This window comes from Dendrobates tinctorius, unplaced genomic scaffold (assembly GCF_039654945.1).
Source record: "Dendrobates tinctorius isolate UK_male_01 unplaced genomic scaffold, ASM3965494v1 ptg000209l, whole genome shotgun sequence".
Classification (NCBI taxonomy): Eukaryota; Metazoa; Chordata; class Amphibia; order Anura; family Dendrobatidae; genus Dendrobates; species Dendrobates tinctorius.
Window position 1 is genome coordinate 10321187 of NW_027361876.1, and position 14097 is coordinate 10335283.

Below are 14097 nucleotides of genomic sequence, written 5' to 3' on the forward strand. Positions count from 1 at the left end.
TTCCGGCAGTAGTAATAACCCCTCGATTGACCCATAGAGCCCCAAAGTCGTGAACAATACCAAATGCATACCGTGAGCCCGTGTATACTGTATATTAGCCCGTCTGTTCTTGGCCAAAGTACATGCAGTAGACAGAGCTTGGAGTTCTGCTTCTTGTGCTGACTGTGAGGGCGGGAGCACAGCTGCGTGCACTACAGTGTCCTCTGTGGTAACAGCGTATCCCGTGTGGAATCTACCAAACTCGTCAGCATATCTTGAACCATCCGTGTATAACACCAGATCAGGATTTGGGAGTGGATTCTCACTGACATTTAGTGGAGTAGCTGTTTCTTCAGTCAGAAGTTGGGAACAATCATGTTGGAGGTAATCCTCATCACTGCCATCTTTCCTTATAATTCATTATACCGTCTTTCAAGGCGTTGTAAAGGGGGGTTGCATTATGCGGGATGCATCCGGTATCCACTGACAACAATAAGTGCATAGTCCAAGAAAACGCTGGAGTTCAGTTTCATCTTTTGGGAAAGGAAGGGAGCTGACTGCTATTTTTCTTTCTTCTGCGAGGTGTCTGGCACCCTGAAGGAGACAGTGACCCAAGAATATCACTTGACCAAGGCAGAACTGAAGTCTCGAGGCCGAAACCCGACAGTTCAGTGCTGCCAGATACTTAAGGAGGCTAACAGTGGCAGCAATGGCAAAAGACACCTGCTCATATTTTTTGCAAACTGGTTGGGACTGTTTTGGGCCCCTTGTGGCATAACTGTCCATATTAACTGTCGTTCCTGCTAAGTGAATACAATTAGAAACTGGCAGTCTGGGTGTAACGGAATGCTAAAGAAGGCATTGGTAAGATCAATAACTCTAAACCAAGCAGCATCCTGGGGTATTTGGGACAAAAGAGTATGAGGATTAGGCACCAGGTTTGAGAAACACTTACTGGTTCTACTGGCATTTTCCCTATATCATTCGGCCCTTTTGACCAGAGTTTAGATAGTATCTCTGAGAGGTATGGGGTGAGTCACTGATCCTCAGGCAATATTGGGGGTGGATCTGAGCCTATCAGGGCCATCATAACTGTGAGAAGGGCATGCAAAATACAGATTTCCTCACTGTCTTCATCTACATAGGGACTATATAACAAAAAAAAAAAACCATCTGACCATCATCTTGGAATTGTATTCTGGAGCGGAACTGTGATAATTAATCTACCCCTAGTAAATTTACTGGACATGTGAGAGAGATCACGAACTGAGCTGTAATGAGAATTAGCAGGGAGGGGCTGAGGAGCAGGGTTCCCACTAGCTGAAGTCTGAGGGGGGGCAGAGTTTGCTGTGTGCTCCAATGATACTCAATGATACTGATAAGAGACTGGCTGTGTGCTCGCAGCTGCGGTGGGGGCGAAGGGGGATATGGTGTGGGCTTAGATGGGAGGGGGTACTGAAGCAGCTGCTAGCTTGCTTTTTCTCTCTCTCTCTCTCTCTCTCTCTCTCTCTCTCTCTCTCTCTCTCGAACAGCAGGTTAAAGTCTTCTGAAAACTTTTTTTTTCCTCTGGATCGGGTGAACGGGGATTGAGGCTGGCTGCGGATAATAGGTGCCGTTAGCAGAGGTGGGGGCTGCAACTCTCGGTCTTCTTGTGCCACAATTATAACAGACCTCTCTCCACTGAGGATCAGTATCTACACATACAGCACAGATCCACCCGGCAGGTTCATAGGGTGGGGGAATACTGAATTTCGGTAGTCCAGGATACATTGGTGCCTTAGGGTTAAGGGGCACAGAGCTTACAGTCGGGAGGAGAGGCTTGATTTCCTGGGGAGGGACCTTATCATCTAGCAGGGAAACTTCTTGTTTCAAATCATCACTTTTTAGTATTTGACTGCCTGACACATTGGTATTAATCTTAATTCCTTCTTAACCAATCACATTCTCACACCACAGTCACTTGCTTGAACCACAATACATCCCGTCCCTTTCATAAGACAATTTTTCCATCTTCAACATAGCAGTAAGAGAAACAATCAGAATTCACTTGCTGTTCAATTTCCACATAACCTTCATTATACAATTCATGTGCCAAGCCACGGAATTCCTCAGCGCCTTTAAGTAATCCATCATCAGTCAACCTTTTATCTCCTTCATCCCATAGCGTAGGCTGCAACCTCCCGCCCTTAGGAAATCCCAGAATCGAAAATATTTTTCCTGCATTCCTGACACATTTCTTTCCTTGTCTTTGAATCATAAGACTAACAGTATCTGATCCTTCACACAATTCCAAACTTTTCTTTTTCTTCCACAGAAACATAATTCTCTCCTTTAGAGCTAAATATCCTGACAAATTGTGCACAATACTGGAGCAGCCGCCTCCGTTTGTTCCACAGGGTCAACCCCCTCTAGGAAGCGCCAAAATTCGTGGTACTCAGTGAAAGGAGGAGGGGGCCTCAGACTATCCCTCCGGACACCTTTGGTTATATATATCTATCTATATATACCTGAGTTACGTATCCTACCCATCTTCGATCACTGACCACGCCCAATACTAATAATGATCGGGAATTTCAGGATATTTTGACTATAAAGAGAGTCACAATCACTGGTCAATCCGGGGTGTCCGTCCCTTATGAGGTACGGTTCGAGCACTGGGCCCCCAACGGGACTGCACCTCTATATGATTCCACTCATGAATCACCCCACCAGGGGAAAAACCTCAGATCCTCTTTGCAGCAACAAGCACAGGAAAACCACACCAACGGTCAGTCTGAACAGTATAACTGCCAACTTACCGTGGTTGTCGTGGGGGGTGATCAGTCCCAATTTTCCAGCACCTGTGTCCACTCCGAGGGTCCTTTGTCTTGTTGTCCTCCGGGGGCAGAGGCGTCCCTGTTCAGGGGGCCCCACGTTGCGCGCCACTGTCGAGGTAGCTATTTAGGGAGGGCTAAATTAACCCTTCACGGTTGAGCCAGTGATTTCCAAATTATTCCAGTGTTGCTAGCAACTCAAATGACCACACGGAGACTGGGGTCTCTGTACGGGAGGATCGAGGCAGATCACTAAGCCCCTTTATTTTAGTCACATTTTTTATAATCTTTTGCTTAATTATGCAAGGTTCTCAAGTACCAATAGCATCATTTCACTTTATAAGCCAATAATATTGCAAGAAAACCAGAAACTACATATATGTCCATACGTAGATAGCGTAGAAAGTAGTATAATGGCATATTCTTCAGAGTTTTACACCCCCGCCTCCCTTATCTTATACAGATGAGAACAGTCTGGTTTCATGACAGCCCATGCCAATTATAAAAATTTATCTTACAACAACAAAAACGGAGAAACGAAACCTTACAGAGAAATGGAGAATTGAAACTTAAGCTCTGATTTTAGTATTAACCCTTCACATTGGAAAAAATGATTTTATGGGTAGAGACATCAAAAAAATATTCTGCATTTTAATTAATACATGCCAAAATTTGAAATGGTGAGGACCAGGTTCTGAGATGAAAAGGTGATTGGCTGAAGTGGACATGCCAGAATTTTATTAAAAGCCATAATGACCTTGCAACTACCTGAATGACAAAGGTAAGGTGCGAAAAATCATCATGCCGTTGAGTTAGTTACATGATTTAAATGTTGGATGTAAATGCTGAGCCATCATGCCTGTAGAATTTGTAGCACTGGTTATAAATGTTTTGTGCTGCCTTTATGATTTTCTGAACAATCTGTTTTACTACTGTCTTTGTCTTCCAGGGGTCTCCACCTGTATCCTCTGTGCCTGCATTCGCACCACTGTTTACTGTGATGACCACAACCTCGATTCAGTTCCGCCATTACCTAAAGACACGACTCATGTTTACCTACGTTTTAATAAGATAAGAAAGATAAACAAGAACGATTTTGCATATTTAAGTATGTATTCTTGACAAATGAAGGCTAATAATAATTAACGCTCTTAAATTGAAACTGCACATTACATTGACTTTCATAACTCAACAGTATAAGAAGTGCAGGCAAGAAACTTTAAAATATGTATTAAATAAACAAGGGTGAGTCAAAAAATTTCTGCAATCTGGCTGTAGAACTTAAAGAGGGAATTTGATATTTAACCTATCTAAACTATTAATAAGGGCATATAGGATATAGACCACTGAAGAAATAGAATTAGACTTACCGGTAATTCGGTTTCTAGGAACCTTCCACGACAGCTACATCGGAGGATGTCTACCCCGCCCTTATAGGGGACAGGAACAGGAAGGGGTTAAATATCCCTCCCCTTCCTGCAACCACCAGTGTTTTCCTGGACACCAGTATGAATAGTTACCACCAAAGTGCAGGAATCATCCAATAAGAATATCAGATAGGGAGGGAAATTAGTGCTGTCGTGGAAGGTTCCTAGAAACCGAATTACCGGTAAGTCTAATTCTATTTTCTCTAGTCACCTTCCACGACAGCTACATCGGAGTAATACCAACAGCCAATTTCTTTAGGGAGGAATCATGGCCTGCAGCACTCGTCTGCCAAATGTTAAATCCCCATTGAAATTTAGCCTGTAACGCCTGGTGAACGTGTGGATAGACGACCAGGGGCGGTTCTGCATATCCGCTCTGACGAAGCATTCCCCTTATTTTTTTTTTTTGCTCATGACGTTGCTATCGCATGGGTAGAATGTGCCTCAGTGAGGCGGGTGGAGCCAGCTTCTGTGATGCGTAAGTCAGGCAGATAGATTGTGTGATCCAATTTGCGATCGTGGCCTTTGCCTCCTTCTTGCCTTATTTCATCCTGAGAACTGGATGAATAGATTCTGGTGAATCTGCTAGGCTTCACTCTATTGTCGGTAGACAGGACCACTCTGTAAATGTTGAGATTGTGTATGGTCTCTTCCTTACGGTTGGAAGAGTTTGGGCTGAATGAGGACAGTACAATGTCCTGATTCCTATGAAATTTTGAGAAGACAGGCATGATCTAATCTCAAGATAATATCTGTAATGATTGCAAGGTAAGCTTCTTGAATTGACAGGGCCTGCAATTCTCCCATACGTCTAGCCTCAGTAATTGCAACTAAGAGGACGGTTAAAGGGTTAGGTTTCCATGGTCAAGGAATCTAGAGGCTCAAATGGATCTTAGGTTTGAGCACGGTGTTGAGATCCCAAGGAGGCCCCTGACTGCGGAGTATAGGATGAATCCCGGCTGCCGAAGCCATAAACCGTAAGATCCAGTGGTGGCTGGCCAGGTCAAGATCAAAAAAGGTGCTAAGAGCTGATATTTATACCTCAGTGCTGGGGATAACGCTCTGTTCCAGACCTTTTGTAAACATCTAGGGTCTGTGCTGCACTGAGATGGAAGGGATCAGGGGTGCCTGGAGAGCACCAGGGCGTAAACCTTTCCCAGACCTTGGCATAGATGGCCTTGGTTATTGGTTTTTGGCTTTCCTGAAGGGTTTGGATTACCCTATCCAAGAGCTATTTGGCTCTTAGGAATTCGGCCTCAATAACCATGCTGCCAGGTTCCCTTTGCCTACGTCTGGGTGTAGCAGAGGACCTTGGTGAAGGAGGTCACCCTTTTTGGGGCAGAAGCCATGACCTTCCTGGGCCATGGCAGGTATGGCACTGTACCACATCTTCTGGGCCACCGCGGGGCAAATAGTATTGCGGGAACTCGGTCCGTCTGGATTTCCTGAGATGTTTTTTGCCCGCATCGTTGTGGGTGGGCAGGTATATGAGAGGTTGGAATCTCACCATTGGGTGAAGGGCACCTATTCCTTGCACTCCGTCCATGTGGTTGAGGGAGACGAATACCCCTGTCTTCGCATTTTGCCTGTTGGCGGCTAGGTCCACCTCCACCCCATCTTGAGGCTAGGGACACGAATACTGCATGGTCCAGGCGCCACTCCTCCAGATGAATGTCTTCTCGACTGATTAAATCTGCCTGGGTGTTGTCTGATCCTTTCAGATGCACTGACCAGGAGAAGATCCTTGTTGCTATTGCTTTCAGGCCGGCGTACTTCGTACCCCCTTGGCTCGAGATAGGCCACTGTGGTCATGTTGTCCAAGTAGGTGCAGACGTGGTGATTTTGGATTAGCGTTGATGAAGTCTTTTAGCGCTTTTCCTACCGCCTTCAGTTCTCTCAGATATGAGGAACTGGTGCTGATGCTCGGCAGCCATCGCCCCTGAAAATAGGATCTCTCTACTACTGTGCCCCCGCCTCGTTGGCTGGCATCTGAGCGGAGTGTTTTCAGGGGAAGCTGAATCCAGCTGACGTCCTTCTGAAGATTTCGGTAGTTCAACCACCACCTCAGGGCCGGTTTAACCTGACCAGGGAGGGGGAATCCTTCAGGACAATGGAATTTGTAGCCACGTAGGTCAGGCGTATCCTGGAATGTAAAAGCATGTGGCTTTGTGGGCCAAGAAACCGCCTGGGTGCATGTGGTCTGAGATCCTAGAGCATACATTGACTCTGAGGGTCAGTGCCCGCTAGTCCTGAACCAGGTCCTTGGTGGACAAGGTCGACCTGACAAACCATAGGTAGGAAGGATGTCTTTCCCCTTGAGTCAGAGAGAACTCCCAGAAGCTTCCCTCTCATGGAGGGATAGACCAGGTTCGGTATCCAACCCAGGGATCTTAATATCCCCGGGTCTTTCCTACGTCCATCTTCTGACATGAGATAGATGGTATAGAGAAGAGGAAGTCGTCCAGATATGGGATAATGCCTATCCCCTTGCGCCGGATGAAAATCACTGCTTCCGCCATGATCTTAGAGAGATACGTGGTCGGATGGATTGGCACATGGTAATATGCACCCTTCAGCTCTACCGTTGCCATTACCAAGCTCAGTCCGATGAGCGGGACTGTCCCTGATTGACTCCATTTTGAATTGCCTGTACCGGACCTATTCGTTTAATGGCTTCAGGTTTATGATGATCCGGTTCTTCTCTGATGGCTTCCTCACCAGTAAGGAACTTGCATAATGGCCGAGTCCTGGTCTTTCTGGTCCCGGCCTGGTCCCAAGTTGTTAGCGACTGCCAGCGGAAGCATCGGCTAGGAACCTCGTTGCTTTCTGCAGTACAGGTAGGGCGTCAGGTATCTTTCCCCCTAAGGTGTCCTGAGTCTGTGCGTAATCACAGAGACAGGGCATGTGAAAGCCATATTAGCTTTCTAGCAGATTTGTAGAGGTCTCCCAGGACTTCCTTGATAAGCTCTCAAATATATATATATATTTTTTTTTTCCTCGATCCATTGGATCTTTGAGCTGGGAGGAGCCCTCATTTTTATATATGGAGGCCTCCTTTTATGGAGGATCAGATTCTGTACGTTCTCGTGTACAGGACACCTCCTTTGGGCTTCAGCCCAACATCTCGCCCTGTACCGTGTATTTAACTTCTCCCTCCTCCACCCCTATGGTGCTCTTAACCATACTGATTAGCTCACCCACATTCCCGGAACCAAGTGATATTCTTGTTCCCTGGTTTTAGGGGTGGACATGGAAGAGGAAACCTCAATCTCCCGAGCGTCCTCTGAATCTGAGGACTGAATTTCGTCTGAGTCAGATTCTATCAGAGCTTTCTTCCTCCTCCTAGAGGGAGGCGGTCTGGGAGAAGGGAGCCATGGAGGAGTGAAACTCCTTTTATTATGAGGGATTTGATGCTATCCAGGAGAGAGGGCTGCTCAGTGAGAAGGACCTCTCTGTACAGGACAGGCAGAGTTTTCCCCGTATGTCGAGGGAGTCTGGCAGCACCCATTTTACACTTGTGACTGGTTCTCATAGGGTCAGAGACCTTTTCTCCCCATATTAGAAAGAGAGAGGTATGCTACACCATTTTAGTAAATAATGCTGGATAGCCAGGGCCGTCGCCTGCTACTTACAGTAGGAGGGGGTACGCTGGGCTCTGCAGACGCAGAGAGAGAGGGCTCGTCACCGTCCATTCCGTCTACAGTCAGTGTCAGACAGGTCTTACCTGATGATCTCCTCACCCGGACCTTGAAAGATCGAGGGTCCAGCGTTGTTTGTGCACCTCCTCCTCCTCCCTTTGGCCCAATGGGGGGAACCACATGAGGACGCCCCAGAATGTGACCGCCTGTCCCAGGAGTAACGCACCCCCCGGTGCGCACGTGCGCTCCACCACCGTGGAACACATGGGGACAGACCGGAAGTGACGCGCGCCCCTAAGCGATGCGCACCCCAGTGGAAAGCCCAGTAACGCCCGAAGTGGAGGAACGCCACCCCCGGCCAGCGTGAACCCCCGGGAACCGGCAGCATGGAGGAGGAGGAAGCCAGGGAGCTATCTGGAGGACCCCGGCGTGCACATTACCGCCTCGCTTTACCCCCAAAGGAGGCGCAGGAGAGTCCCGAGTCCCACCATGCAGGCGGAGACGGGAGCAGCCATCGGAGGAGGAGAGCAAGGCCCCCGACCTCGGCTGCCCGGCATCTGACAGGTATCCCAGCTGATACTGGGCGTGGGGTGCTCCCGATCGCCGGCCACGGCAGCACCATCGTAGACCTTTTCATGCCCCATAGGGGACAGGAAAACACTGGTGGTTGCAGGAAGGGAAGGGATATTTAACCTCTTCCTGTTCCTGTCCCCTATTAGGGCAGGGTAGACATCCTCCGATGTAGCTGTCGTGGAAGGTGACAAGAGAAAAGTCAGATTATTATTATGCTTTGCTTATATAGCACCAGCATATTCCACAGCACTTTACAGACATTATTGGCACTGCTCCCATTCACAATCTAAATTCCCTATCATCATGTCTTTGGCATGTGGGAGGAAACCGGAGTACCCGGAGGAAACCCATGCAAACATGAGGAGAAAATAGAAACTCCTTGCAGATGTTGTCCTTGGTGTGATTCAAACCCATGACTCTAGAGCTAACCACTGAGCCACTGAACCTTATTGCTGAGAAATCATCTTTTATCACATTATATAAATGACCTCTTCCAGGCTCTGCGGAGGATGGTGCCAAGAAGATATCTCCAGTGATTATTTTAATGAAGGGGAAGTTACCAGTGTGATGGCCGCTCTCTGCTCTCTTGATCATATCTGACACATCAACAGATTCTTCTCAGCTTCCATCTCACAGGCAGACAGGGTTGCAATATTGTTGCACTACAGCAAAGCTCAAGAGCTGCAAAAAAAAAGGGTTTTGCAGGATGACACATTTCACTTCTCTTGTCCTGTCCTGTGTTAGTTACTTATCTCACACTGGTAACTCCATCTTTCATTTTTAATAAGCTCTGGAGGCAGAGTTATCTTCCAGGCAAATTCCTTCCCAAAGCCTGGAAGAGGTCATTTATATACAGTTGTGGCCAAAAGTATTGACACCCCTGCAATTCTGTCAGATAATACACAGTTTCTTCCTGAAAATGATTGCAAACACAAATTCTTTGGTATTATTATCTTCATTTAATTTGTCTTAAATGAAAAAGCACAAAAGAGAATGAAGCAAAAAGCAAAACATTGATCATTTCACACAAAACTCCAAAAATGGGCCAGACAAGAGTATTGGCACCCTCAGCCTAATACTTGGTTGCACAACCTTTAGCCAAAATAACTGCGACCAACCGCTTCCGGTAACCATCAATGAGTTTCTTACAATGCTTTGCTGGAATTTTAGACCATTCTTCTTTGGCAAACTGCTCCAGGTCCCTGATATTTGAAGGGTGCCTTCTCCAAACTGTCATTTTTAGATCTCTCCACAGGTGTTCTATGGGACTCAGGTCTGGACTCATTGCTGGTCACCTTAGAAGTCTCCAGTGCTTTCTCTCAAACCATTTTCTAGTGCTTTTTGAAGTGTGCTTTGGGTCATTTTCCTGCTGGAAGACCCATGACCTATGAGGGAAACCCAGCTTTCTCACACTGGGCCCTACATTATGCTGCAAAATTTGTTGGTAGTCTTCAGACTTCATAATGCCATGCACACGGTCAAGCAGTCCAGTGCCAGAGGCAGCAAAGCAACCCCAAAACATCAAGGAACCTCTGCCATGTTTGACTGTAGGGACCGTGTTCTTTTCTTTGAATGCCTCTTTTTTTTCTCCTGTAAACTCTGTGTTGATGCCTTTGCCCAAAAAGCTCTACTTTTGTCTCATCTGACCAGAGAACATTCTTCCAAAACGTTTTAGGCTTTTTCAGGTAGGTTTTGGCAAACTCCAGCCTGGCTTTTTTATGTCTCGGGGTAAGAAGTGGGGTCTTCCTGGGTCTCCTACCATACAGTCCCTTTTCATTCAGACGCCTACGGATAGTACGGGTTGACACTGTTGTACCCTCGGACTGCAGGGCAGCTTGAACTTGTTTGGATGTTAGTCGAGGTTCTTTTTCCAACATCCGCACAATCTTGCGTTGAAATCTCTTGTCAATTTTTCTTTTCCGTCCACATCTAGGGAGGTTAGCCACAGTGCCATGGGCTTTAAACTTCTTGATGACACTGCGCACGGTAGACACAGGAACATTCTAGTCTTTGGAGATGGACTTGTAGCCTTGAGATTGCTCATGCTTCCTCACAATTTGGTTTCTCAAGTCCTCAGATAGTTCTTTGGTCTTCTTTCTTTTCTCCATGCTCAATGTGGTACACACAAGGACACAGGACAGAGGTTGAGTCAACTTTAATCCATGTCAACTGGCTGCAAGTGTGATTTAGTTATTGCCAACACCTGTTAGGTGCCACAGGTAAGTTACAGGTGCTGTTAATTACAAAAATTAGAGAAGCATCACATGATTTTTCAAACAGTGTCAATACTTTTGTCCACCCTCTTTTTTATGTTTGGCTTTAGGACAATTCTTTTAGTGTTTTTTCATTTAAGACAAATAAAATGAAGATAATAATACCAAAGAATTTGTGTTTGCAATCATTTTCAGGAAGAAACTGAGTATTATCTGACAGAATTGCAGGAGTGTCAATACTTTTGGCCACAACTGTATACACAAAGTAAATGTAATGATACTTGTTGTATGTAACTGTAAAGTCCTGATACATGAACCATAATTCCCATACTCAAGATTCTATAAAATGACCATTAGAGGCATAATGGGTACAGATAACAGCATAGTCGTCAAGTCCATATATTCACAGAGTAAATGTAATGCTACTTATCGTGTGTAAGTGTAAAGTCCTGATACATGAACATAATTCCCAAAGCATTTTTCCCTTCTTACTCTAGGGGTACATCAGATGCCACTACTTAGCTACTAACTGGAGATGAGCAAATATTTCAATGTTTGGTTCAGCTCACGATCACCGAATTTCCATTTTTCTTCTATTAAATCACCGAATATAACCAAACATACACAGCACAAAAGCCAGTGTTTCCCAAGCTGTATGACAGTGTGGGAAGCACTGGCATACCGCTTCTAATCGGCGGTGAAATAATTTCCACTGGTTAGAGAGCCGCGGTATCCACGCTGTCAGAAGACAGCGTGAGGGGTCAGCTGTGATCAGAAGTAAAAAGTTTACCTCCGGTCACTGGTGTCAGCTGATGGACTACGGCTCCCATCAGCTGACACTTGCTGTCTCTAATAACAGGGAGATCAACCCATTATCTTAGGCCTAGAAAAAATGGCACTTCCATAATTGAATATAACCCTACAAAAAACGGGAAGTCACTACCCATTATCGACAAAATTAATCAAACTTTGTTAACCATATTAGTTTAAAATCTTATTCCAATGGTGACACAAGTACAAAAACAAACTGCACAAATCAGGTATGTATTAACAAGTATATGTCCACAGATTGTTTTAAAGTCACACTACATGCATTCTCACAAAGAAAAGTATCAAGATGTTCCAACTGCTAGATATCAATTAAATACCACTACCTTTGTATTGTCAGGGGATATCAAGCCCATAGGTTAGTAATGGAGAGGCATAAATAAAATGTCCCCATTATTAACACCATTGTCACACGACATCATTTGCCATTCTCCAATCTTCTGGGACTTATCCTGTTTTCCAAGATTTTTTCAAAGACTCTGGCTAGTGGTTCTGCAATTTCCTCTGTTAACGCTTTCAGTACACTAGGATGTAATTCATCTGGACCAGGAGATATAAATTATTTTGAATTAGCTAAACATCTCTGTTTATGGATGGAGTTGATTTTTTTTAAATGATGGCACTGTGAAGTTCAGCAGATACAAAATAGGAATTTAAAAGTTTGGCCTTCTCAACATCATTTTTGACCACTTCACCATTTTCATCCTATAAAAATTCTATAGCATCTTTGACTTTTCTTTTGCTTTTAGTTCTTTGATGTGGATTCCTCTTGGAATCATATAATTCACCCTTGACTTTACACTGTCAAGTCAAAAGGCTGCAAAACACAGTGTGGATAAAAACATCAACAAAATTGCCTTGGGATATGCTGCAGAAAAAAAAACAAACAAAAAACTTGCAAAAACAGGGCATTTCCTGAAGTGTATTTTTCTTCAAAAACTTTCTCTGCTTACAAACAAATTCCAATGTGAACCAACTCTAAGCCACAAAAATTAGGTGTCAAATTTTCTACATAGAAATGTCTTGATATATATACCCCAAGTTAAGAAATGTTACAAGTGAATTTTAATTCTATTAGATCTATGGTTTTGCTTTGTGTTACAAATACAATTTCTATTTATGAAGCTCATCGCAGAAGCTACTTTTTTACTTCAGTCATAACTAATTTTTTTTCATCTTTCAGACAAATTACAGAAGATTGATTTGACTTCAAATATCATATCAGAAATTGATGAAGATGCATTTAGGAGCCTGTCACAGCTTCATGAGCTCTCACTTTTGGATAATAGGATAAGACAGCTTCCAGAACTACCAAACTCTCTTAACTTCATTGATCTCAGCAAGAATAGACTTGGACGCAAAGGAATTAAACAAGAGGCATTCAAAGTACGTAGATAGAGTTAATCAAGAACAGGCTAGGTTCACACCATAATGGGGGTGAATGTTTGAATATACTGTATATTTTGGAATTTCCCTAATTTTTATGTGTCTTGCACTTTTATTGGTAATAGTGTCTTTTTGGCATACATTTGTATTAACACATGATATTTTTAGGAGAGCACAACATAAGGCCCTTTACTAGGTTAACATCAAATTTGTTTAAAAAAAAAAAAAAAAATATATATATATATATATATATATATATATATATATATATATATACAAATTTGATATTATATCATTCAAGCAAATTAGATTATATAAACCTGGGCAGTTACCTTTTAATGTTGGAACCGTCAGTGATTCTACCTCTGTTTCAATCTCCATCTTAAACTCTGGGTGTACAGGGCATTTTTAGGTCAGTAGATAAATACATACCATCAGTCCTTAACTGTTAAGGCACCTTTACATTTAGCGATGCACCAGCGATCCCGACCACGATATGACCCGGTCAGGATCGCTGGTGCATCGCTAAATGGTCGCTAGTGAGCTGCCATATAGGCAGATCTCACTAGCGATGCAGCAGCAGTCGGTGGTCGTACTTACCTTTCAGACACGGCGAGGGTGTCCGTCTTCCACCTGCATCCATGACTCACTTGTCGGCGCCAGCAGGAAGTCGACGATGAGAAATGGACCAGGCCGATCTCGCGTGATCAGCGATAGCCAGCGGGGGAGCCGGTCGGAGGAGAGTATCACATTTAGCGATATAGCTAGCAATATCGCTGCTGCGTCACAAAATCGGTGACGCTTTAGCGATATTGCTAGCGATATCGCTATGTGTAAAGCCCCCTTTAGTAAAATGAAAAATTCTTCAGTACATGGTTGAATTACTTCACCTTGGTGGAGTCACAAGCTGGCCATACACATTAGAATTGTCTCCTGAACAAACATTCCATTAACAGCTCTCTCTCCTGACTCCCCCTTAAAATGCTCAGCTTGTCTGAACATTCTTGTGTTCTCTGAGAAAACCTCAGAGGCTTATCTCAATCCTAAACAAAAAGATTGGCCTTGAAAATTCAACAGACTGGATCCTTATCTCCCCCAGCATCTTTCAAAAGAGAGTCAGGGGGATCATATACACATAGGAGGGTCACCAATCCTGCTGAAATTGGAACAGTTCTGTCTGAAGGAAGTGTGAAGGCTGCAGGCATTTAGTGGCTGCTGATCGGTTGCAGCACTCATGTGA

General features: G+C 44.5%; 1 protein-coding gene across 1 annotated transcript in view; it reads left to right on the forward strand.

Annotated features, from left to right (window-relative positions):
- The window catches only part of EPYC (epiphycan), a 74023-nt gene that overhangs the window by 55040 nt on the left and 4886 nt on the right, over positions 1 to 14097 (forward strand). Inside the window, exons 3-4 of the mRNA XM_073554281.1 lie at positions 3742 to 3900; positions 12655 to 12857. Of these exons, the coding sequence (XP_073410382.1) occupies positions 3742 to 3900; positions 12655 to 12857 (362 nt within the window). The remainder of the gene's footprint in view (positions 1 to 3741; positions 3901 to 12654; positions 12858 to 14097) is intronic.